Source organism: Sceloporus occidentalis, unplaced genomic scaffold (genome assembly GCF_023333645.1).
Source record: "Sceloporus occidentalis isolate IW3139 unplaced genomic scaffold, rSceOcc1.0.p SCAF_5, whole genome shotgun sequence".
Taxonomy (NCBI): Eukaryota; Metazoa; Chordata; class Lepidosauria; order Squamata; family Phrynosomatidae; genus Sceloporus; species Sceloporus occidentalis.
The window spans coordinates 62096221-62122455 of NW_028316985.1; the positions used below are offsets into that span (position 1 = coordinate 62096221).

Genomic DNA, 26235 nt, shown 5'->3' on the forward strand with positions numbered 1-26235 from the left:
TTCCTGAAACTTATTTTTGCAAGATCTGAGACTGGATATACCAATTTAATATATAGAGACACATACACCACCGATCTTATTAAATCGGTGACAGAAAAATTCCAAATATTGGGTCTCCTGCACAACTTTAAAGACACTGATGTGCAATACTCAGCATCTGCTGCATGCTCTACCTGCTCCCCAATTGGTTTGGGACTGTGCTTCAACCCAAAGGGGCAAAATATTTGGAAAATTTAACAATCTCCAAATATCATGTGGCATTCAGCAAAGGCCAGTTCAATGTAATTCCTTGAGCTATGCTAGAGCGACGTTTCCATCGAATTGAATATAAGGATAGAATTTGTCCATGTGGAGAGTGCCAACCAGAATCCATATCTCACATTCTTATTTATTGTATATTTTATAAGGATTATGATTAATTACCCCTTTATTAAATAGACATCCAGGCAGAACATCTGAATGGTATCTGAAGCTTTTATTGGCAGATGAAGACAAAAAGATCAGAGAGGAAGTCACAAAGTTTATTTTCTCTGCTATAAAAGTTCGTAAAGTCATGTGCTGTAAAGGCGAGTAGTGATGTCCTCTCCATGTTCAAACACTTATGGAAAATTGGGGTGGGCTGGATTATGAAGTGGCAAGTCTGTTATAATGTATTTTACATGTTCGTTTATATGCTGTGTATGTACTACTCTTGCTGTTATTTAATTTGTTGCTGTTGTTATTTTGCTTTAATACTGCCTGTGGTTTGTTAACTGTAATAAAGGCATTCATTCATTCATTCATTCATTCAAAAATAATTATTATTAACTTAGTGTACATAGGATAAGCAGCATTGGAGGCAGGTATGAACATACTTGAGAGAAGTTGTGCTTACATCTACTCAGGCATTTCAAAAGGATACCATTCAGGGGTTCACCAAACCACATAATCCTGTCCTTCTCCTGGTGCAAAACCTTTATCTTTTACAACCTCAATTTTTACCTTTGCATGCCTTCCTTGGGTTGCCAATCTAAATCTGGAGAGGGCTCCTGTATCTTTAATGGAGTGACTTTCAGCAGGTGTTGCTTGTTGTGCTCCCATTAACAAGTGTAAGAAACCTTTTAGTGTATTTATTCTGGCAACCCTATATCTCCTTCTATAGGAGTAATTCTGCTTTCTGAGTAGTAGAGCTTTAGGCATTGCAGAGGGTTACAGACCAATAGTCTGGGAGAGGCACTGAGCCAAACATTCTCCTCTTCTTTTGTGCTATAGACGAATGGCCACAATAGCAGACTTAGACCTCTTTTACTATAGATTACTGTTCAACTCTGAGCGCAGGCATTTTAAGTGGAATTGGGTTGCAGGCAGGCAATCAGTCATTTCTTTAAGGCCAGCAGAAATCTTCCATCAGCATATTCATGGCAGATGCTGATACATAACTGCATTCAACAACTTTGCATTCTGACATACGGAAATGAGAGGAAAGTATTTCTTTCTTTATTGGCATGTTTAAAAGCATTTCATCTCAAGTAATATTTCTTGTGATATTGTTTCACCAGTTAGTTGGAAAATAAATACACAATAGTTATTTTGGCTCTCAGTTTACCAATACTGGCATGCCATTCAAAACTTGTTTCCCCGCCCTTGAACATAATCAGTAACAGAGCTCATAAGAATGCATAATGCAACCTCATTTCCTTTGGATATCTATGCTTTGGAAATCCATAGCTTTGTGCCTTATAATTGGCTAGAACAGGGAAATTAACCAAATGGCTAGAATGTTCTTTTGACTTTTTTGTTTATCATTGGATGAAATATGGATCCATAGTAGACACATGTGTGGATGGAGCCAGGCAAGCGTCAGGCAGACATCTTGGAGGAATGTATCAATTTTAGCATTTCTACCCCTTTCTCTCCAAAAGAATTGCAGAAATTTCAGGAAGAGTTTGAAGCCATTTACACTTACTTTGCTTTGGACATGTCACAAAATTATTTGACATGATCTAGTCTAGTTCAAACATTGATCAGAGCAGAGACTGCAGTCAAGAAATCAGACGAAGACTAGAAATGGGATGGGCAACTATGAAAGAATTAGATGAAATTCTAAAGTGTAAAGATATACAACTAAATACTAACACTAGAATTATCCAAGCCATTATATTCCCCTTCACCACATATGTATGTGAGAGCTGAACATTTAAAAAGGTTACAGAAAATCAACTCATTTGAGAGGTGGTGCTGGAGGGAAGTGCTGAGGATACCATGGATACCCAAAAAGACAAATAAATGGGTCATTGAACAGATTAAACCTGAATTATCCCTGGAAGCCAAGATGATGAAACTAAAGGTGTTGTACTTTGGCCGCATCATGAGAAGGTATGATTCACTAGGAAAGGTGATAATGCTAGGCAAGGTGGAGGGCAGTAGAAAGAGAGAAAGAGTGCATGCCAGATGGATGGACTCAATCAGGGAGGGCACAGGCCTGAATTTATGGGACCTAAGCAGATCAGTGGAGGATAGAGGGTTTCCAAACCAATTGGGTGACTCCCAGTTGCAGACTAGGCATCTCTCCCTACCTCCCTTTGCAACTATGAGGCTACGCTACATTGCTTCTATAGTTTTCAAGCAGAGTTTTCAGAACTATTCTTAACAAGCTCTCATTTATTAACCACAGTTAATAATCTTTAACCCAGTATGTGGCACCAGGAGCTTCCCGATTGTAGGGCACTGCTTTTCAATATATATGGGAGAACAGATATATGCCCATCCTCACTGCCAAGTACTGTTAGGTTCTTTTTCTCTAAAGCAACAAAGTTATCATTGCTGTCCTCCTTTCAGACTCTTTCCTTGTATTCCATTTACACCTTCTTTCCAAGAGTGTGTAGAGGTCAGGGGCAGCAGTGAGGGTGGGCTTAGATTTGCAGAGTGTTTCCTGAGTGTCTGCATTCTATAGCACAGCTTGCTTTATTGGTACCTAGGGACTGGTGTAGATTTTCTTTCCTAGCCTTTCTCTTCACAGTACCTTCAGAAGCAAAAAGCATTTGGGAGGAAGGGGATGAGAAGCTGAAAATAATTGCAGTGGGGTTTGGCTGTGCTGCTAAATACTGTACTGTGAAAGCACAACCAGAAGGAGATTTGATTGTGTAATCCAGTATACTAACAAAACTATACGAACTGTGGAAATATTTTGTTTCTTTTTAAATGATTTCAGAGCCAACACAAATCATTTGATTATATAAAGTGAAACATTTTGGAATGCAGTCAAAGAGTTCTGCTGTATTAATTTTATCAGTTACACATTTTATCCACGTACAACAGTGAAAAACAGCAGCCAGCAATAACCTTTGGGCCTGGCATAATTGGGGATAACAATATTGGTAAACAAAAGAGTAAAAACTGAACAATTTTATTTTGAGATTCATTGGAATGTTATAATGCTTTTAAGAGAACTGAATTAGTTTTGTGGTAAGTTCACTGCTTTTTGTTGTTGTTACTTAACAAGCTGCACAGTATTTTATTATTTTCCCTTTCCATTTTCTTTATTTCCAATATCAGCAGATGTCTGGTTCCAATGCTTTACTTTTATTTAAAAGCTTTAGTTTTGTACTGACTTGAAAAATAAATGTGTAGGTTTGGACAAAGGTCTATTTCAGATTGGGGAAAAAACCATGCTAATTGTTATGAAAGCAGATTTTGCAATTCATATTCAAAAATGTGTTTTGTACTTTTGTCTTAGTCTCCTATAATTCCTAGGAGCATTAACCCTCTGATAATGGGAGTTGGATTTAATGTCTTGACATCTACAAAAAAAGATAATTCTGGTTTACATGAGGCAGCCTGGTATACACGATGAAGGAAAGGATAAATTGCTACAAATATATTACTGGAATTTTTCCTCCCACTTTGCCATGGGCAACTGATACACCAAGTAGTCTGCTTGTTGTTTTCATTCAGTGAATAAGCTAGAAATGTTTAAACGATGCAGGGTATGATTTAATGTTTGTTATTTGGTTTAGAGCTACCAATAATTTCTCACTTTGCATCTTTGTGAGTAGATCTGCAATGTTTTCATTCCTTTTCCATTTGCAGAATACTACATTATGGAGTTTACATTCTTATGCTTAGTAATATTGTTTAGCAATAGCATTCGCAAGTACATTTCTGTACCGCTTATTAGTGCACTTAAGCACTCCCTAAGCTGTTTACAATGTGTATGCTAATTGCTTCCAACAAGATGAGTACTCATTTTAGTGACCTCGGGAGGATGCAAGCCTGAGTCGAGCTTCAGCCCTTGGCTGGTATTGAACTTGTGCCACCAGGGCTTAGGATTATTGTATATCCTGATAATGTATGTTTCTTTTGTTTGTCCACAAATAACAGTCACTCCTGTTGCCTGATCTTCTGTTGTAGATGTGTGTGTTTTATTTCCTTTTCTGTTTGTTGAACAGACATTGATGAATGTTCAGATGGCTTTGTTCAATGTGACAGCCGTGCTACCTGCATTAACCTACCTGGATGGTACCACTGTGAGTGTAGGGATGGCTACCATGACAATGGCATGTTTTCACCTAGTGGAGAGTCATGTGAAGGTCAGTAAAAGGAGAAGCAAATTCATATCATATGGCTGTGTTTTCTGTTTTAGTAATGATCAGTGTATTTAGCTTGGACTGAAAGTTCATTGTCCTAAAATATATAGGTACTTTCTAACTCAGACAGCTTACATTGTGAATAACAAAATGAGGCAAATGGAGAAATAAAGGGTGAATAAAATAATAAGTTACACTTGTGGAATAAATGCTTAGTTGTAAAATCACTTCTCCAGTGAAGTTCCATGACTGAAGACTGAAGTCTATTTCCGTTTCTATTGACTTCTGCACAGACTCCTATCACACCAATTCAGGATGCAGATGGATTAATAGAATAGTGAAGCAGAAATCAATGGGACTGTAGACCCCCAGAGTAGGAAAAATGAGTTTCTATATTGCAAAAGTAAAACCAGCATATGGACCACTCTTGCCCTGTTTACCATCACCACCACTCTCAGATACGCAGGACCACTCTCGATAGGGTGGTTGGGGAGTCCGTCTGACTATAGCAACTAGACATGCATGTGCAATACTTTAAAGATTGCACATTACAAAATGATATGGAACCTAGGATAAATCAACATCAGAGGATACATGGAAGAAAGCTTTCCTGTCCCTTCCTTCCATCTGCATCCACCTGGGGCTCCCAAACCATCTTGAACAATGTGGGATGGGGATGAAGAATTAGTTTTTCTTTCAAACTGGTCTAGGATCCTTAGATAAATTTACAGGAATTTACAGAAATTTCCTTCCCGCAGCAGTCTCTTCTTGTGCAGCAGGAGAGCCCCAAAAACCTGTGAAAAGTCTTCGACACTTGCAGGTTAAAGATTAGGCAATTCAATGTAGTCAGGGAGGTTTCCAGCATGGAGGTCATGAAAAGAACTGTGATTTCAGCAGTGGCTAGGGTACAGCTAAACAGATTTATACCTGATGTTCCTGCACTATGCCCTCTTGTCTGGATTCTGACCTAGAGCATGCCCCCCCCCCTCAAAATAGAATTCAGAGACATTTTATGTGCTGATAAACAAAGCACTGTGCCTCCACCTCTGTAGGGCATAGTGGATACACTGTTCTCCTGGATTCTGGATTGAACCTGGTGGTTTGGAAATGAGGGGATGCAACTATTCAGGACACTTTTTCCCAACATTCCTTGAGTCAATCATTCTCTGACCTTGACTGAAGCTTCTTACTCTGCAACATAGAACTAGTTGCAATGGGTTCTCACAGTGAAGCTTTGTGGAAGGAACAGGTATGATTGGGGGGGGGGGGGGAATAAACATCTGTGTGGTGACAAGGCACTTTTCCAAATCTGGTGAGTGCACAGGTACTGTAAATATTATTATTACCATTTTCAGCTCATTCTTCTTCATGGGCAGAGGGCCCAGTCCTGTTCTTTTCTGGTGAGTGGCTGGCGATTGCCTAGGTGGCCTGGATTAGGTGTTAGCAGCCAGCTGCAGCCATATTTTACTTTGCTGATGGCTCAGTTCTAGAAAGGAGTATGGGTCAACAGCAGCTCTCCAGAGTGGTAAAACCATTTTAGAATGGGAATGAAATAGCAGATTTGCTGTCCCTGGTACCCTGTTGCCTGAAGGTTGACATATCTGGGCCTCTATGTGGGTTGTAACATTTGAACAAAATCTAATGTAAATAGGCCCAGATTACATAGTTAGTATCTCAGATAAAATCTGAGAATTGATCTGATAAAATGGCTCTGTTTACAGGATTTTCTTGTAAATAGGCTCTATTTAAATGTAACATCTCTTCTCCATTTTGAGCATGGGATGTTTGCATAAGGCTGGTACGGGAATGTTTAAGAGGTACTGTCTCTCTACTGACACAGGACAGATCTGATTCTGCTCCTGTATAGGTGGCTCCTGTTTGAATAACCAATGGTGTGTCTGAAAGACCAAGGAAGTCTTAAAGTACAATCTCTATATAAACATTATACTATAGACATTGTTTACCTATCCACCTGTTAACTTTTTCATTAAAGAAAGAGAAAAAGAAACATGCAGGTTATACAGGCAACTTACCTTAGCCATGCAAGCATTCCAAGAGAAAAAAATTGACTCCTGAGTTGCAAAAGGTTTCTTTTTTCTTTACACATACATAATGATAGAATGTATTATTTATTTATATATTTTAAAGAAACCTCCCAATGCACTGTACAACTTTTTCCACCAATGGGGTGACCTTATGCTGCTTTCACAATTTGTAGAAATACTACATTTAGGAAGAAGGCAATTTGAGCAGAAATACTGCAAGCTTAGAAATACCGAGATTCTTGGGTGCTGTTACGAATGTTATTATATGGAACAGCAGGTTAGTGGGTATGCAGTTATTTTAAGAAGCAGTTGTTCCAAAATAAAATATTCAGCTGTAAGTTTTTATTTATAAGCTTTGGGTTGAAGTTAAAAAGGAGAATGTAATATGTTCAACAAGGATCTATTTAAACCACTTTGAGAAGAAAGGAAGAGATTCATTTTCTATAAACCTAAACATCTAACATTGTCTCAACATTTTGATGTCATTGACTGCCCAGAAGCTGTACACAATCAATTTTACAGGAGGAAAAAGGATGAAATCACACAATTTCTTCCCTGGATTCCCTTCTCTTCAGAGTGAGAAAGAAAAATTGGCCTGCATCAATTCTGGGGAGGGAAAACTCGCAGACAGATGCTACCTCTTGCAGGGAGAGACAGGGCTATGACACAGGTTCAAACCTTCAGTTTGCTTGCATCATGAGAGCTGAAACTAAAATCCAGAGTGAATTCATCACACCTTTGCCATGGAAGCCACCAGGTGCCATCAATTCAGTACCAGAGACGGAATCAAAATGTTCTTCCTTTCCCCTCCTGGTGTAAAAAAAACTGCTGTAGAGAGGTAGACCTCTGGTGCTGGCTATTTCTGACAAAAAGAGGGATCCAGCAGACGTATACTGTTGAATCATGACCCTAAATAATTTATAGCACAACAAGATTTTTGAGGATCTTTAGAAATATCATACGTTATTCCTTGAATGCCAATACTTCTTTCCAAAATGCAGAAATAATAGAGCAATTCCTGAATATATGAAAACAGGCCACAAACACAGCAGAACATTTCCTGCAGATGCCTTCATCTTTTATGACACATCTGGTATAACTCTATGGAGTAAGATGCTACAGGTATATCAGCTTTTAAAAAGGAGATATTTATGTCACCTGAAAACAATGTTAATGCAACATTTTATTCACCCAGTCCCATTCTCCTGGTAATATGCAAGGAATTCAAGGAGTTAAAGCTATTTTTCACCATTGACATTCTTAAAATTTATATAAAGGAGTCATAATGAAACCAAAAGGAAAGAGTGGTTTAAGATCAGAGCCTCAAGTGGGTGGGTAAATTCTGGGTGAATTGTACCCCAGTTTCAAACCATGGGCCAGTGGAACCAAAAGGGGAAAAACAGATGTCTGTGAATGTGCCTGTGTGTACACAGGTGTGCATTTGTATGAGAGAGAAGTGTATTAGTAGCATATGTTTACTTACACCCTGATGTGTAGGAAGAAGCAATCTCCTGGCACAAACTGTAAGAAGACTCCTCACACAACTTGCCAATTAGTAGTAATAAGCTAACTCTTAATAATTATTCAGTTTTTAAATTATTATACATTTAGTTATTATTATTATTATTATTATTATTATTATTATTATTAACCTTTATTTATGAAGCGCTGTAAATTTACACAGCGCTGTACATGCAATCTTTTTAGTTAGACGGTTCCCTGCCCTCAGGCTAACAATCTAAAAAGACATGACACAGAAGGAGAAGGGAGTGGTGACGGGAAAGGGTAAGAGGTCCAGCAGTTCCTCTCAACCTCCGAGGCCTGGACCAAGGCAGATGGACAGGAGGGAGGGCTTGGCTTCAAAATGGAAGGTTAATCATTATCCAGGGAAAATACATACTCACAAGTAGGATAATACATATACAGTACATAGCAATACAGGAAATGGATCGATAAACAGTCAACATCAGAACATCAGATAGTAAGTGACAATTATGCGATGCCTGGGAAGGCTTCTCTGAACAGGATGGTTTTCAACTCCGTTTTGAAGCTGGTTAAAGAAGTGATGACTCTTGCTTGTGGGGGAAGAAGGTTCCAGGAGTGAGGGGCAGCAAGTGAAAAGGGGCGAATCCGGGATGGGGCAGAGGAAATCATGGGCTGAGACAGGAACCCTTGACTACCAGAACGGAGGGCCCGAGTGGGAAGGTGAGGAGAAAGAAGGTCTGATAAGTAAGGAGGGGCCAGTCCATGGAGGGCTTTGAATGTCGACAGCAGGAGCTTATACTGAATGAGGAAAGGGAGAGGGAGCCAGTGAAGGGATGCCAACACAGGAGAGATGTGGTCAGAGCGGTGGGTGGAAGTGATAATGCGTGCAGCTGAATGCTGAACAGAGATTAAAGGACGGAGGTGAGAAAGAGGAAGCCCAGCCAGGAGGACATTACAGTAATCCAGTCGTGAGATCACTAGGGCATGGACCAGGATCTTGGCAGTAGAGGCGGAGAGATATGGTCGGATTTTGACAATATTGTACAAAAAGAATCTACAAGCCTTGGCTGTGGTCTGGATCTGAGGGATAAACGACATAGAATAGTCAAAGATAAAGCCAAGACTGCGGGCTTGCTGGACTGGTTGAATGGAAATGTTGTCCACAGAGACAGAAAAGGAGTGTTGAAGGTTGGGCTTAGGAGGAAAGACAAGAAGCTCCGTCTTGGACATGTTGAGCTTCAGACGCCGATGGCGCATCCACTGCGAGACAGCTGTGAGGCAAGACGAGACTTGCTGTTCAAGCCTTGGAGAAAGGTCAGGGGTGGAAAGATACAACTGGGTGTCATTGGCATACAGATGGTAGGAAAAACCAAAAGACCTGATGAGTTTTCCTAAGGACAGTGTGTAGAGAGAAAACAGAAGGGGACCCAGAACAGAGCCCTGGGGAACTCCAACAGATAAGGGAACAGGAGAAGAAGTCTGACCCCCTGCAAGTACTGCAAAAGATCTGCCAGACAAGTAAGATCTAAACCAGTCGAAAACAGAGTCTGAGAACCCAAGGTCAGAGAGTATGTCAATTAGGAGAAAGTGATCAACGGTGTCAAAGGCTGCAGACAAATCGAGAAGAATGAGAACAGAGTAAAGGCCAGTAACCTTGGCCTGTAAAAGGTCATTCGAGATCTTTGTGAGAGCTGTCTCTGTGGAATGCCTTGGGCGGAAACCAGACTGATAGGGATCAAGGATGGAGTTGGTTTCAAGAAACGTAAGACAGCGCGAATAAACAACCCGTTCCAAAACCTTAGAAAGAAAGGGGAGAAGAGAAATCGGACGATAGCTAGACAAAGAGGAGGGGTCAAGAGAAGGTTTTTTCAGAATTGGGGAAATGAGAGCATGTTTGAAGTCCGAAGGGAAGGAGCCTGTAGAGAAAGAGAGATTGAAGATATGGAGAAGCGAGGGCAGAAAGGAGGGAGCTATAGAGATTAGAAGACAAGTAGGAATAGGATCAAGAGGACAGGTAGCAGGTTTGGAAGAGTTCAGAAGTGTAGAGAGTTCATCCAAGGAGGCAGGAGGAAAGACAGAAAATTTGTTAGGCGAAGGCGATAGAAGATTAAGAGCAGAAGAAGAATCAGGAGGGACTATCTCAGAGCGAATAGTGGTAATCTTAGAGATGAAATAGTTAGCAAAGTCAAATGAAAGTGGTTTTTGAGAACCATTTGTAGTCATGATAACAGTATTAAAACGAGTCCTTCTGGTGTGTCAACTAAAAGACTGCGAGATAGGTTTCAGACTTCTTGTAAGCTGAAATACCAAACAGGTGCCCAAGATCCAGCTCTTACCTTTTGAGGAAATGGCTACCTTTACAAAGTTTCTTCAGTGAACTCTGTTTCAGACTCACATGTCTCCATTATTCATACTCAAAGCAATCAAAGCACTTTGTGGGGTAGACACTACAGTGTATTTGTGTTATGTGCCTTTTAAAAATGACATGGGAGTGATAATAGTGACATATAGTTAGGGTTGCCATAATTGTCCACTTTTACCAGGGACAAAATGTGGAACAAATTCAAGGCCAAACTGTAGGACAACTGCAGGACAAAACTCAGCCCAAAATGTAGGACATTGAAGAAAAATGGTGGACCTTAAATGTCCTACATTTTGAGCTGAGTTTTGTCCTGCAGTTGCCCTACAGTTTGGTCTTGAATTTGTCCTACATTTTGTCCCTGGTAAAAGTGGACAATTATGGCAGCCCTACATATAGTACCTGTGTCAGGGATTGATGGTAATTCCAAGCCCTGACTCCCTTTCTCCTTCCCCACTACTCCTTCTTTTTGCTGCATTCAGCAATAATTGACATGCTTTTTGGTCCCTGCATTTTCAGTGTTTATGGTTCTCCAGTTATAGCTGTAAACAAAATGTCAGCAGCATAATTCACTTGTCATGCTGGTTTGCTACTAGTCCAAAATCAAAGCACTAAAACAGGTTCTTGCAGGGATAAATGATCTGTGGTGTCACATCTGGCAGATAATGACTTTTAAGTGTGATTGGTCTTGTGCAGGTTTCACATCTATGTGGCATCCTTCATTTTTAGTTGTTTTGATTTTTTAAAATTAGGTAAAATATTTCTAGAGACATACTCAGTTTCACTACTTAGAATTAAATTCTTAGTTATTTTATTATTCAGGTGCTTGTGTAGTAGAGTCTGTTTCTGCACTTGCCTTGAGTGCAAGACTTCCCATCTGCCTGCATAATGATCAACAATATTCTCAAATTTCAAAATTTATATATTTTTTTAAAAATTAAAAGATTTAAGAACATAGCACTTAGAAAATAGTTACATTTCCCACGCTTGCAACTCATAACTGTATCTAGTCATAATTTTTCCTAGAACCAATGAAACTTTACCTAGACTCAAGTGGGTTTACTCAAGTCCCCTTGATTTCATCAGGTCTCCTATATCTATGATAAATGTAAGTATTCATTATTGATTATTTAAGATACTCTAGGGAAATCTTCTCAGACAGCCAAGCATTCTCCTTTTTTGGGAGAGAATATCTGAATACAGATATAACTACAACATTTTAGGACTAGGTTTCCACTGGAGATCACGATATGTGTAAGAAAACATATGAGAATGTAAGCTCATAAATACACTGATCATTGTTACTGCTTTTACTCTGTAGTAATACTCTGTAATAACAACATACTTGTTATTAAATTATAAGTCATACAAATCACACTGGATTTTTTTTTACTTCAAGAAAATATGTGGGCTTGATTTAATTTGGAAATTTGTTTCTCTTAAAGTAAAGCTAAAGGCTTAGGGTAGTCCTGTATGCCAATGTGGAGAGCTACAGTGCTGATATATTTGAGACACCAAAAGTCTGACAATCTAGGCCAAACAAGATGAAAGAGAGAATTGTGTGGTTGTTGTTGTTTTTGGTCTGTATGAGTATTATTATTTTTTCTCTTTGAGAGAAATTATTTACCTGAGCTCTAGGGACTGTGTAAACCTGTCCTTAGTTGAATAGATGTCAAGGGATATAAAATTTGATCTCATTCATCCACATCACAAACTTTGTCTACTCACTCTTTCATCATTTTTGCAGTTTTACTGGCTGATGACTAAGGGCTATGGCTATTTCCATGAGGCTGGGGTGGGAATCCAAGTTAGGCTCTCCCATTTAAGGCAAGAAATCCCTGTCTGACCTCTTAAGGAGAGATTTGAATGATCCCACAGTCCCTGGAATGGATGATGTCCCAAGGATCCCAAACAAAGCTTCATACCTTGGTTAACTACATAACAAACTCTCCTTGCATTAGTCTCTATAAGTGTCACCCTACTAGTGCCACTTTTCAGTATATATTGTAATTGACGGTGAATCTCAGTTTATTACTGGATTAAATGTTCAAAAGTTTTGGATTTGAAAAAAAATATTTAGGCATTCTTTTTGTTACAAAAATATTTTAATAATCCTCTGGTTTAAAAGTCTGCAGAAACATAAAGAAACATTTTTTCAGTTTCTACAACCTTTTAAAAATGACAGGCACCATGCTATTTTATATATGTGTGTGTGCATCAGCAATGCATTGCTGAAATATAGGTCTATAAAGTTTTCTTCAATTTTGAGAAAGTAACCCTTTCATCAATTTAGCTTTACTGCTGAGAATGCTTCATGTTGTCCTTTATTACATATTATCTGAAAGGATGCTTTTGCTTCTTGAATATGAATATATTAAATGTGATGCCTTTGATAGATTTTTGTTATGAATGAACTTAAACATAATTTTAAAGCAAACATGTAGATGGACTCAAAGCACTTGGTGAAGGATTTTGAAATCAGGATTGGAGCATTGCACAACTAATAACATAGGCATCAAGCAAGCAAGTTAACAAATAAAATGTGCTGGCAATTAGAAAAGGTAGGTATGCAAAGCAAAGAAGTCCTTCTCTGTACTGAATAATAGTTAAAAATAATACTTTGAAGTTGAAATCACAGGATTTGTCCTCACTTAAAATGAAATGGGTATGGCTCTAAACTGTTATTTCTGTTGGACTCAAAATCCATGGCCTGTTACAGACAGCCAAAATAAAGCTGCTTCGAGTCACAGTGGAGGTATGGTGTTTCAATGATACATGTGTCCTAAGAGTCCAGACGTCACACCAAAGCCACACTCCAGCCTGGAGCATGGCTTTGGTGTGACTTCTGGACTCTTAGGACGCATGCATCATTGAAACACCATACCTCCACTGTGACTCGAAGCAGCTTTATTTTGGCTGTCTGTAACAGGCCCATGTGTTTTAACTATGTGTGAGTTGTAAAAGAAGAAGATACATTTAGAATGGATATAAAGTAGCATACAAATAAGATCTTAATGGTGGAAGATGATATATGTTGACTGTAGCTAAGCCTGTTGTTGCTATTGGCTGAAATCTACAATTCATGACCTCTTCCTACAGACATTGATGAATGTGCAACTGGGAGGCACAGTTGTGCCAATGACACTATTTGTTTTAACTTGGATGGTGGCTATGACTGCCGATGTCCTCATGGGAAGAACTGCACAGGAGACTGTGTCCATGAAGGCAAGATCAAACACAATGGACAGATTTGGGTTCTGGAGAATGACAGATGCTCTGTCTGTTCCTGTCAGGTAAGCCTTATGATTCTTAGTGCCATGAGGGGCAGGAAGAGACAAGAACACAAAAGGACAGAGTGGGAAATGGAAAATAATTTATAGAGTAAAAGTCAGTATGCTAGAAACATGAATTAGATATTATTTATTTATTTCTATTTTGTCCTAACCCAGCCCTGGAATTGAACATACAGATAAAACAGACATAAATAAAAGCTCGCACCAGTAAAGACCTACAAGAAGATGAAATAGAATTGAACTATCAGTAGAATTAAGAGCAATGCAAAAACATATTCTTTAAAAAAGACTAAGATATAAAAGCAGCTCAGACAGCAGTTCGAAAGCATGCAAATGTGAGTAGATAAATAGGTACCACTTCAGTGGAAGTATAACAGCGTTCAGTGCTGTCATGCTGGCCACATGTTCACCAGAGCAATCCTTGGACAACACTGGCTCTTCAGCTCAGTTACAGAGATGAGAATCATCCTCTACAGTTGGTTATAACTACACATTCATGTCAAGGGACTACCTTTATCTTTTACCTTTATAAAAGCAGTACAGTACATCATTAGAAGTCTTTCCTATGAAAAGATCTCTTGAAACAAAAAATGTTTCACCTACCTGTGGAAGGACACCACAGAAGAAGCTGTTACAGCCTTTATTGGAAGGGAGTTGCAGTTCCACTGAGAGACCTGTTATCGTGTTTCATTGCTCACTGAATAAAATTTAAATTCTTGAAATTAGCAGTATCACCAGCAGGCTTACTGAGATGCTCAAATGATCTGTCTAGTCCAGTTCCCTTTCTCTGGCCATGTTAGAAATTGCAACCTTCCAAATCATTGAAATAAAAATGTTATCTCCAGTAAGCTTACTCAATCTTGGCCAATATTTAAACTGTTATGCTGTAAATTAGTCAGAGTATACACACAACATGCAAATTTCTTCCTTAAGTTTTAACTAGTTTTTTTTTTAACTGCATGTACTCTGTTTTGCAATGATAGAGTGGATATGTAATGTGTCGGCGCATGGTCTGTGACTGTGAGAATCCCACTGTTGACTTATTCTGCTGTCCTGAATGTGATCCAAGGCTGAGTAGTCAGTGTTTACATCAAAACGGGGAGATCTTATACAACAGTGGAGACACTTGGGTTCAAAATTGTCAACAGTGTCGTTGTTTGGTAAGTCTTCCTACCCCAATAAGCAATTAAACCAAAATAATTTGCAATTATTGTAATTTTTTTAGCAGTTGAAATTTTTTATTGCTCTAAATATCAGACTACAATTTTCAGACCTGGCATTAACATACATTGACTATTAGAATGTCTTGCTATTTCTTATTTGTTTATATGTTTTAAGTAGCAAGAGAAAAGAAACCATGTTTTTAATCATGGCTGAAATATTTACTGAGACCTGTAAATTTTCACATATATAGAAAAGGAGTATGTTGTAAATATTCATATAATAAAACTCCTGTTACACTGCACAAAGAAAATTTCCCCACATCCTGGAGCAATTGAGAGCAAGTGAGCTACATGAGAACAGTTCCCATGCTTAATTCTATGGATAATATATAGGATCAAAACAAGCCTGAATTTTATTTAAGTTGGGGCCTTTACTCTGTAGTGGTCACTGTTTCTGTTTAACCTTTGGAGACATATTCACATTACTGTTTTCTGCTAATTTTCTCAGAGTAGCCCCACTTCCAAGTGATTGCGCACAGGTCTGGAGCCACAAAGTGTGAAACAGACAGATGTTTCGGGTGTATTTCATTTTAGATTAGGGGTGGGAATCACACAGCTCTCCAGATATAGTTGCAGTGCAGATCTTAGCAGCCCTAGCCTTCATAGCTAATGATGAGAAATACTGGGAATTGTAATCCATCTCTGTCGGGGGGGGGGGCTGCATGGTTCCCACCTCTCTTTTAGACACTTGTAGATTGCAGTTTCCAGCTGTGATAATAATCATTTTGAAAATGATAAAATGTGTTGTTTTGGGTAAAGGTCCAGATTTGCATTTATGTTTCGCTCCATAAAAATAGAGTCAGGAACCTCATTGGAGTCAATTCTAGAAAGATGCATCCAAGCAATAGTGTGGAACAGCTGAGTGTACTCCCTATGTGACTGTTTAAGCACATAGGTTAAATTTCCCCATTATAACAATCCTTTAATATTAAAGGAGAAAAGAGCATGATGATGATAGTTTAGAGGTGTACTAACAACAAGAACAACACATTAATAAAGAACAACAAATACTATAGCATTTATGCTTGTTTTTCTGTTTGCTTTTGACAGCAGGGTGAAGTTGACTGTTGGCCCTTGCCTTGCCCAGAAACCGAGTGTGAATTCAGTGTACTCCCTGAGAATGAGTGTTGCCCTCACTGTGTCACAGACCCTTGTCAAGCAGACACCATTAGGAATGATATCACCAAGACATGTCTGGATGAAACTAATGTGGTTCGCTTCACTGGATCTTCTTGGATTAAGCATGGCACAGAATGCACCCTCTGTCAATGCAAGGTAAAGAAGAAGAAAGATCAGTAGTACTGTAACAGTAGCTCTTTTCTAAATGGTTTTGTAGTATACAATAAATATTAATCCAGTTGTTGGGGTGGTTGTTTCTACACTTACAGTATAAAACACTGAGTGCTGTTAACATCACTCATTTCTGCCAGGGAAAAGGAGCATTCAGGAATATGGTTTACAGTTTGAATGGACTTCTGCAGAATAGCATTCTAGACCATTCACTGTGTGACCTTGACTTTTTTAAAGCAAAGGTTATCTTCTTTTATATAGAACTATATTGGCTCAGCTGTGATGGCTGAACTGCTTTTATCATCTTCTTTGCTATCAAATTATTTTCCAAGATCCCAACGCTGTACCTTACTCCCCCTGAAAAAAACTCTCATTTCTGTGAAGCGAAGCTAGCTACCAAAAACAGTCTTAAAGGTCTGTGATGATCAAACACTTTTAATCTTCTGGAGTAGGAGAAATGGAAATACAAGTACCGCTTCTTGTTTTAAAGTGAAAGAATCAGTCTCATGATAATCTGAGTCATTTGTATTCCTCAGGGTCATGAAAAAACATTTATCTTCATTTTAAGAAGAATGATGGGTGGTGAAGAGCTTGCATGTCCCCAGCAAGCTTGAAAAATACATAAGTGAAAGAGGGACTGGAATAAAGTGACCCCCATTTAGTATGCTTCTGAGTAAGCATATCACATAAATTTTATAAACTGATGACTTCTGGATTTGATGACAGTTCAATTGGTTATTCTTCATTCATAGGAGATAGGTTTAGTCATAGATCAATCTGTAAAAGGTTGGAAAATCTTGAAGTATTAAAAGGAAAATAATATTATTGTTAGCTAAAATACCCTTTTCCAATTTATGATCAACAATAATCCCAAGGTCCTCTAGGTGAGAGTTGCCAGCCTAATCCTGGCTCACTGGATTAAATGTCCCCCAGTGAACCTGTACAATTCAACAGGAGGAGCTGATCCTGTAGGTAACCTGAACCTAACTATATAAACAAACAAACAAACAAGCTTCATTTATATACCGCTTCATACCGCCTAAGCAGTGTCTAAGCGGTTTACAACTGTAAGCTAATTTGCCCCCAACAATCTGGGTACTCATTTTAGCTCCCTCCTCGGAAGGTTGCAAGCCTGAGTCAAGCTTGAGCCCTTTTGCTGGTCTTGAACTTGCAACCTTGTGGTTTTGAGTGAGTGGCTGCAGTACAGGCATTTAACCACTGCGCCACCACACAAACACACATACTGTACATGCTGTTTATGCCATTTAAACAAACACAAGCACACATGCCATTCATACATTAACATGCATACCTACACCCTTCCCAGGAGATGGAACTGAGCCTTGGGAATAAGTTGGTGGTCTGGGTGGCGTACTCCCCGCAGATAGCATTATGACTGCATTTACATTGCTTCACTTTCATATTTCTTTATCTAAGTGCATCTGTAAGGAATGGCTGGGCTAGATTATAAAGAAATAAATAGTAGTTGATTTGCATGTTTAAATACTCTAAATCAGAAAAATATACTACTTTCTTCCATCAAATGGGATATGTGCTGTATTTCTTTAAATCACAGTCATATTTCGTAACAAATTATGTTAAACATTTTAGCTTCTGTGTTTTAAAACAATCCAGAAAGTTCATCCAAATTAGACTAATACCCCAATATACTTCATCAAACATAGCACCATAAAACAGAATATTAATACCCCAGAGAGTCTTAGAGTGCATCACATGGAAGGTCAAAGCTGCAGGATAAGCCTCTCTAGTGAAGCTACAGAAAAATAGGTTTACACAAAATCCTTTAAGGATTCAGGAAAGCCAGGCTTCAGCTAAAGCTGCTTTAACCACAAAACCATTTGAAATTGCAAGTGGAGAAGTGAACACTAAGATTGCAGCCATGGTTTTCTAGGACCCTGTCATAAATGAAGCCAAGAAAATAAAGCAACAAATTGACTAAATAAAATACTGTATAAACTTGGTTATAAAGGCAAAACTATATACTGTTACAACATTGTCATCAGAACCAGCAACTTCTTGCCATGTTCTTTTCCCATCTCCGTAACATTCAAGCACTCAATATTTTTACATGTTTTGTTTTTCTCCATCCTTGCCAGTAGCAGGTCACAGTGTGCAGTTAGTAAGAAATGTAGCACTTGATCATGTCATATAACATCACTAAGTATGTTTAAAGTGTAAAGGATTTTTGTAAAGAATTTGACCTGTCATGGTTAATTTCACTGCAGTTGTATATGGTGAGCAATATGTAGTTCCTCTCTGACTTCTACTGAAAACCAATATATGAGGTTAGCATTAGTGTCTAAGTACAATAGGAACAACAACAACAACAACAACAACAACAAAAGCCATATAGGATCAGATCAAAGGCCTAAATAAACTAACATTCTCTTATGACAAGTACACCATCAGGATATAGCATAGCCTCAATACACTATTGAGGGACAGAGAGAGAATCTTTTCTCTCCGCTTCCTCTCTGGCTGCAAAACAGAAGCCATGGTAGCTTGGTTGTTGCTTTGTTTTTTTTAGCCACTGATCAGTTGCAGGGGTGCACTGTAGCATATTCTGTTGCCCTTGCACACCTGAAAAGGCTGGAATGGAAGCCATCCACAGCACAAGGCTTCTCCGTATTTCATGGTGTACAAGAAAAATTGGAATGTGACTAGTTATACTTCTGTATCTGAGAAGTGGACATGAGATAGAGCTGTGGCCAGGAACACACACACCCTGGCAACACACAAAGCTGCTATTGCGTACCAAGGCAAGGAGCACTGTGCAAAGAGGTACAGAATACCTTCTTCCATAACAACCCACAAAGTGGGTACACTGATATAACAATAGGTTACAACAATATATGTCACCTACACCACTCTGGCCCATGAGGGAAATGGCACCCTCTATCTATGTTTCCCAGCAACTAATATGCAGAGGCATGCTATCTCTGATACTGGAAAGAAAAAAAAATCCACTCTAGGAAATACTGTTGGCCCTATCCACTATGGACTTATTCAGTCTCCTTGGAGTCGTCCAAGTGGGAACTCATATGACAATGAATTCTATGCTTTTAACTGAGAGCTGTGTGGAATAATATTTCCTTTTATCTGTCCTGACTATGATTAGCTTCAGAAGATGACTGAATCTCATAGGAAAGGGAGAAAAGTTTCTCATATCTACTCTTTCCACACTTAATACATGTATTTTGTTTCCTTTTACTCACCTTTCTTCTAAGCTAAGCAACCCCAAATGTTTTAACCCCATATGGCAGTTGATCCAGTCTTTCACCATTTAGTCAGCTAAAAAGCATTTTAGACATGAATGTTTATTTAACACTTTTTATTACACTTTTTATTATGCTTTCTTGAATAGTTTTTCAACCATGTACATTTTTTTTATTCATAGAAAGAGTTAATCTGAAAAAGAAACATGACATAAATTGAAGTGCATGGATCCAAACTCAGTTGCATCTATGCATGCTACTTCATTTATCTGGCACATTTTTATCCTTGCTTTTTCCCCAATTAGGGAAATTCAGGGAAGCCTGCATGGATTTCCAAAGTAGTCTCTTGACCAAGCACTGACCAGACCCATATCTGCTTAGCTTCACAATGTAGCTGTATTCCATGCCTTGAAACTATACTTTGAAACCTATACTGTATAATCAAGAGAGGTTGTAAAAATAAAAACTGCATTTACAAAACCATTTTAACCAAGCCTTGTGTTTAAAAGCTTATTTAGTCTTGTTTGCTGGAATGCATAGCCAAATTTACAGCCCTATTAAATTAAATAATGTGAATGTAAGCTAATTTAACACTTTACTATTCCAGTTTAATTAGCTTCTAGGCCTGGCTATTAGTCTTATGTTTTTGCTACACAGTGTTACAGAATCTTGTCAAAATTATCTCTCCACTTTGATTAAGTCATACACTCAGTTTACTGGAAATACTGCCTGAAGAAGACCTATGAAATAATTTTTGCATGGTTCCCCCATGGCAAATAAGAATTTCCTCTAGGTGGCCAGGAAGAGAGGGTATTGTATAAGCTGGAAATAATTTAACATATCATTCAAACAACTATTAGTAACAGAGATGGATTTTGAAGCAATTTCTAGAAGTTTTTTTTAAAACTGAAGACTGCTGCTTTAGGATGATCAAGTGTGTAGCTGCTGAGTGCATAGGTGTCAGGATTTCCAGAACTTGCCCCTCTTTTTGTGTTTTCAGGGTGATGAGGAGGAATCTCATAGCGTGCTATCTTGAAAAGTGTGTATGTATGTGTGTGTTATCCTTACTTAGACTTGGTGTTTTTATTTGAATAGCATACCCTATGCAACTGTGTTTGATGCTTAATGTATCATGTTTAATGACATCACCATGGGCTCTTTGGAACATCACCAAAGCTTACCTCCAATGACTTCACAGGAGATCACCCCTAGGTCTCCAGTTATAGCCCATAATATTGTATACTCTTTGAAGGCCAGAATTGGCAACTCTAATAGGTTCCCCATCATGGTCACAGTGTGCCAACACTAGCAAAGGCATCTGTGTAGTCAGCAACTACACATTCTAGGTGTTTACAGAGTGAAATATTTTACTTACAGGTAAAGGCCGGGGAATTATTGTCAGTTATTCATCAGTTTCAGCCAATGATTCTGACTATGTAATTGGTGTTTACTGTCATTCTTTCACTCTTTGAAACTAACATTTTGTTGTAGGTATTCACTGATAAATAGTGAACACGTATGTGGCAGTCAGTGCTCTCAGCCTATTGCCATTCAATTAGGCTCTGTGAATACATCTGTGTGCATGGATAACATAAACATGTGTGACTTGGAGTGGATATTCTATCCACTCACCCAGCCACCTCTATGGTTACATCATAGGTTATTAAATATCTGATGGTGCTCAAAGGTTTCTGTTTTATGCTGATATTCAGAAGGCAGTGAAATAAAATTGCTAGATTAATTTCAACTGGAAAGTCAGAGTTTGATACAGGATTATTAGACAGTATTTACCAGTTCATTCATTTGATTTGAATTTTAGTATTTTTCCAGGCTTATAAATGTATAAATGTGTATGCATATTTTAAACAAAACTCCATGACATAATGTAAATTGCTTTCTCTTGTCTCTGTCTCTGTTTTTCTCCAGAATGGGCATGTCTGTTGTTCAGTGGATCCACAGTGCCTTCAGGAACTGTGAGGCTAATGACGACGTATTACAGGCAGCTTCTGATTATAGGATTTTCCTTTGCAAAAGACTTGTAGACCAAAAATTGTACAAAGCCAAAACTGGAGCAAGATCAGTTTTGTCCAGTTAAAATGCAAAAGTGCTTTGAATGGAATGAGCTGTCAGTTTCCACAGTCTGAGTGAAATATGTAAGACTAGGAACAAGATGTATAAAGCAATGTTTGGGTGTGAGGTGCATCTTCTGGTTCATTTTGTGTTTGACATCATTATGTAAGATATTGGACTAGAAAGGGGAAAATGACATGTGCATAAAGATGTCAAAATCTTCAAGCAGGGGAAAGACTTCTAGAGTTTTGAATATACACCTCATCCATGGACACAGATTTTCTTTTTAAAACCAGTCTTTGCATATACATCAATTTGTTTGACTGGTGGTTATCGCCGAACTTGCCAGAAATTGGAATAAAAAGAAGATACCTTTTGGAAACACAGAATGTTGTTGCAACATATGTACAGCTCTGAAATTTTGATTCCAGTTATTGTTTTAAAAAAAATAAAATAAAATAATGCACAGGCATGACTAATTAATGTTTTCTGATGGGAGAAATCAATCTATATTTCCTTGTTCAGCTGCACTTATTTCTTGATTGAATTTGTTCAGTATAAGCTCGTCCTTGTGCAAAATTTAAATAAATATTTCTCTTACCTTCTGTTTTTGAGTATCTCTCAGTGTTGCAGGTTACAGAGACCAATTTTTACTTTCTACCTCATGGGAACAGCAGGACAGCATTCACCAGGACAGCCCTCTGTAGCTTCATGGTTCCCCTCCTTTCCATGTGTTGAATAGGAAAGGTCTGAGGTAGACAAGCAGCTTTATTTATACCCCAACCTATATATGAAGGTCTTAGAGTAAGGTACAGAAAGTAAAACAACATTAGATGCTTTAAACTTATTCATAAAATAAAAACCATTGCACACTAATTCAGAAGCAGATCAGCCCAATCAAACTGACATTATTGTGCCCTTAATGGTTTCATGGAAGAGCCACTTTAACTTGATACCAAAATAATGTCTATGCCAGTGCAAATTAGGCCTTCAAGGGGAGAGTATCCCACACCAGAGTTGACACAGCAGAGAAATCTCTCTCCTGTTCCAGCTTTGTTAGCATATTCATTGGACACACTTTGAAAGTATTGCTGTTGCACTGAACTCAGCCAATTTCACCAGAGCTTTGAATATAATCAGAATGCACCCTTGCTTACTGATAGGTTTTACATATGGCAGCTCCACTAAAATAGCTCTTCTGCTCTCAGGGTTTCCTCTGATGCACTTCAGTAGTTCTGAACAGATGCATACACCCACATATACACACAAAGAGAGATAAATGTACACAGAACTCATCCCTTTTTTCAAGCTAAATGGGAAAAAATCACTTGCCCTTTTGAATGCATTTGTTCTGAATCGAGGCCAACAGTCTAGCTCCAAGGTCCGCAAACTTCACATACAGCTTCTGCTTCTGATCACCTTTGCTGAAACCTTCAAAGGCACCTTCTAAGCTGCCTTAAGAAATGGAGGAGAGCTTGCACTGGAACCTTTACAAGACAGGCAGAAAAAAAGTAATGACAAAAAAAAGAAGACACTTGAACCATTTTAGAATTCATATTCATTTATTTTAGTCTTCCCTACTCTTTTCACTGTAGGCTTAGAAATTCACTGTAAGCTCCAGAAAGTGAAAGGTTGTCTTAAAAGATTCAGTTATTTGGTTATTTAATTTGTACCCCACTTTTCTCTCAATAAAGGCCACAATGCACTTACAATGTAAGTAAAAACAAAATACATTTTAAAAGGGTTTTTAAAAGTGGTTGGAACATAATAACATGATTAAAAATACTGCATATTCTAATTAATAGAGAGTTCTGCAATGGACAGTTAACTTTCAAAGGCCTGGATAAACAGATAGGCATTTGGCTGCCAGTGGAAAAAGAATAGAGGAGGGAGTCAATTGAGCTTCCTGTAGAAGGGAATTCCACCATATTGGAGCAGCCACCAAGAAGCCAATTTCAGTAGAGCTTTTGTTGGATAGACATGTTTTGATAAAGGGTTCCATGAAGCCAGTGTCTGGGTAATTATCTGAGGATCAGTGTGTGCATACATATGGTTTTATTTGGTTGTTCATTTGTTTATGTGGTTTATATCCTGCCTGCTTCCTGGCATGGGATTCAAGGGAGCCTGTGGTCTGAGAAGAGTGGATGCTTCATCCTACTACCATGTAATGAGTTATTCCCCACCTTCTTCCACTCAGACCCATTGGGCTGGTAATGGAATCTGAAATTCAGACTGACAGGTAATTAGACTAATGAGAGAGATCTAACATGTTCAGAAGAAATAATGCTAACTATCTGGAAGGTAATAGTTTAATGTAACATGAAAAACTATGAAGCTTTTCAGAAGGATGCTCTCTCCCTTCCCCCTGCATACACATACATTTCTTGAAGTATCTTGCTTATAAATAATAGATACTCAAGGGATTTGCTATTTTATTCCCCGATTCTGTCAAGCTGCAATGAGAGATCTTCAAGCAGGAATGCTGGCTCCTTGAAAAAAAAAGAAGCAGGGACACTCTTTTAATGCAGCATGCTCCTACCTAATAATAAATGTCAGGGGAACATGTTTTGCCCTCAGATGTGCAGTGCAATGACACTTGTCAACAACAGCAGTTGTGTGTGACTATGCGAGGGTCTAATTTGACAGAAGGCAATACTGTGCAGGGATTATTATTGTGAATTTCATTGCTGGAAGTGTTAAGTTAGTAATGTGAGGTAAAAGAAGAGCTGACATGCTGGCTGCAGGTTGGAAAAGCTTTTGAAAATTATAGATCCCAGTGGAACCAACTGGGATCTCCAAAATAGGATTTAGATTTTGCTGAAGAAGTAGAAGAGCAAAATCTTGAGTCAATAAATCCACACCTTACAAGGATCCCTGGGCCCCAAGCAGAGAATATAAATCACAAATGTGAATGGAACGAAGAAATATTATCCAGTCTGTCAATACGCAAGACTCTTAATTCTTCAGAAGCTTGTCTATAATGGCCAGTGCATTTCATCCCTTCACCCCAAGACTCTGTGGCTCATTTTCCACCCACTGGGACTCAGTCCCCCTCCCCTAAAATCACAATTGCACTCCATCTGAGAGAGGATACCATGCCATGTATGTGCCCAAGGGATGAAATTAAATATTTGTTTTCTTTAACCAAAGGTGTCACTAGTACATACATGGTTTGAGTAAAGGTTGTTTTATTAAATTCTCCAGTAAAACTTTCAAAACTAAGGTTCTGCTTTCAGCACTGAATTTCAAACAAACAAACACACAAAAAACCCTGTAGACATTTTGATACCTTCTGGAGAGCTTGGGCTCTAAATAAACAAGCCTACAGGAAAATCTGGGGCCAGGAAAAAAATACACTGAAGCTTGCTGTCTGTGTAAAACACAGTGGTAAACATAAGCAGTGTTTGTAGTATATTGGTATAAATTTATAGTAAACAAAAACTCAGCAGAATTAACAGAATTAAATGCAAAAAGGTTGACTTGTAAAGTGACACAAATGGATCATCCTATATATATATATGAGTATATACAATATATCAAACATTTCAATTCAGTTGTTCAAAGTGCTAAGAAAACCTTCCATATTTGCTCTTGTTTGCTTCTTCATTTTGGCCAAAGCTGAACTATGAAAGAGATGATTGTGGAAGGTCATAAAGTACTCAGAACTTTGATTTTTATGAAAACTGGCAGGTGCAATTTTCTATTCAGCTTAATACATCAATACATTTCCTTAATAAGAAGGGTGGTTTTTTTAAAAAAAAATTACATTAATGCAATGAACAATAATAAATACAACAAATAAAGAATAAAGTGTGTTAATTTTTTTTTTACAGTATAAGTGGATAAAGAGCCAGTGTGGTGTTGTGGTTTGAGCATTGGACTTTGACTCTGGAGATCAGGGTTTCATTCCCTGTTTGACCATGAAGGCCCACTGGGTGACCTGGGTTGAGTCACACATTCTCAGCCCCAGAAAATCATGTGATAGGTTCACCTTAGGGTCTCTATAAGTAAAAAAACAACAACACTTGAAGGCATACAGAGTCCACCAAACGTATTTGAATGCCTGAGATGAAACATAAGATGCAAGCCTTTACCAGTGCATGTACTGAAGCCCATTGGATTGCAAGCTTAATCTTTTTTCATCCCTGGCAATGGGATAGTAGCCTTCACTTGACCTGAAGGTAGCAGACTGGCTTAGAGAGAGCTGGGAAGTCTGAATGACATGTGGCTTTTTTCTTCAACACCCTGCTCTCCTTGTGTAGGGATCCAGGCAGAGTGGCCACATCTCATGCTATTTTGAGTCCTCACACTACTCATTCATAAAATCACAATCATAGAGTTGGAAGAAATCACAAGGAGCATCCAGTCCAACCCTCTGCCATGCAGGAACTCACAATCAAAGCACCCCAACAGATGGCCACCCAGCCTCTCTTTAGAGACCTCCAAAGAAGGAGACTCCACCACTCTCTAGTGTGTTCCACTGTTGAAGCACAAAAGAAATTCATTTCCTCTAGTAATCAGTGAAAATGAAACTAGAATTCCTTTCCAAAGACCTGGCTCTTTTGTGACTTAAACTTTATCAGAAATGGCCTTCCACATTGTCTCTTCCCAAGCCATGCTTGAAGAGGGATTCTCATCTTGATTCCTGCCACTACTAGTGTCACGCTAA

General features: G+C 38.5%; 1 protein-coding gene across 5 annotated transcripts in view; it reads left to right on the forward strand.

The window, feature by feature from the left end:
- NELL2 (neural EGFL like 2) overlaps nt 1-22161 on the forward strand; it is a 144099-nt gene extending 121938 nt beyond the window's left edge. For 3 of the 5 annotated variants that reach the window (XM_089524257.1, XM_089524260.1, XM_089524258.1), the window contains 5 exons: nt 4428-4568; nt 13554-13747; nt 14731-14907; nt 16021-16245; nt 21423-22161. In XM_089524257.1, coding sequence (XP_089380383.1) covers nt 4428-4568; nt 13554-13747; nt 14731-14907; nt 16021-16245; nt 21423-21473 — 788 coding nt within the window. In that variant the 3' untranslated portion in view covers nt 21474-22161. The remainder of the gene's footprint in view (nt 1-4427; nt 4569-13553; nt 13748-14730; nt 14908-16020; nt 16246-21422) is intronic. The other 2 variants (XM_089524256.1, XM_089524259.1) reach the window with 2 other exon arrangements.
- The last annotated feature ends 4074 nt before the right edge of the window (nt 22162-26235 follow it).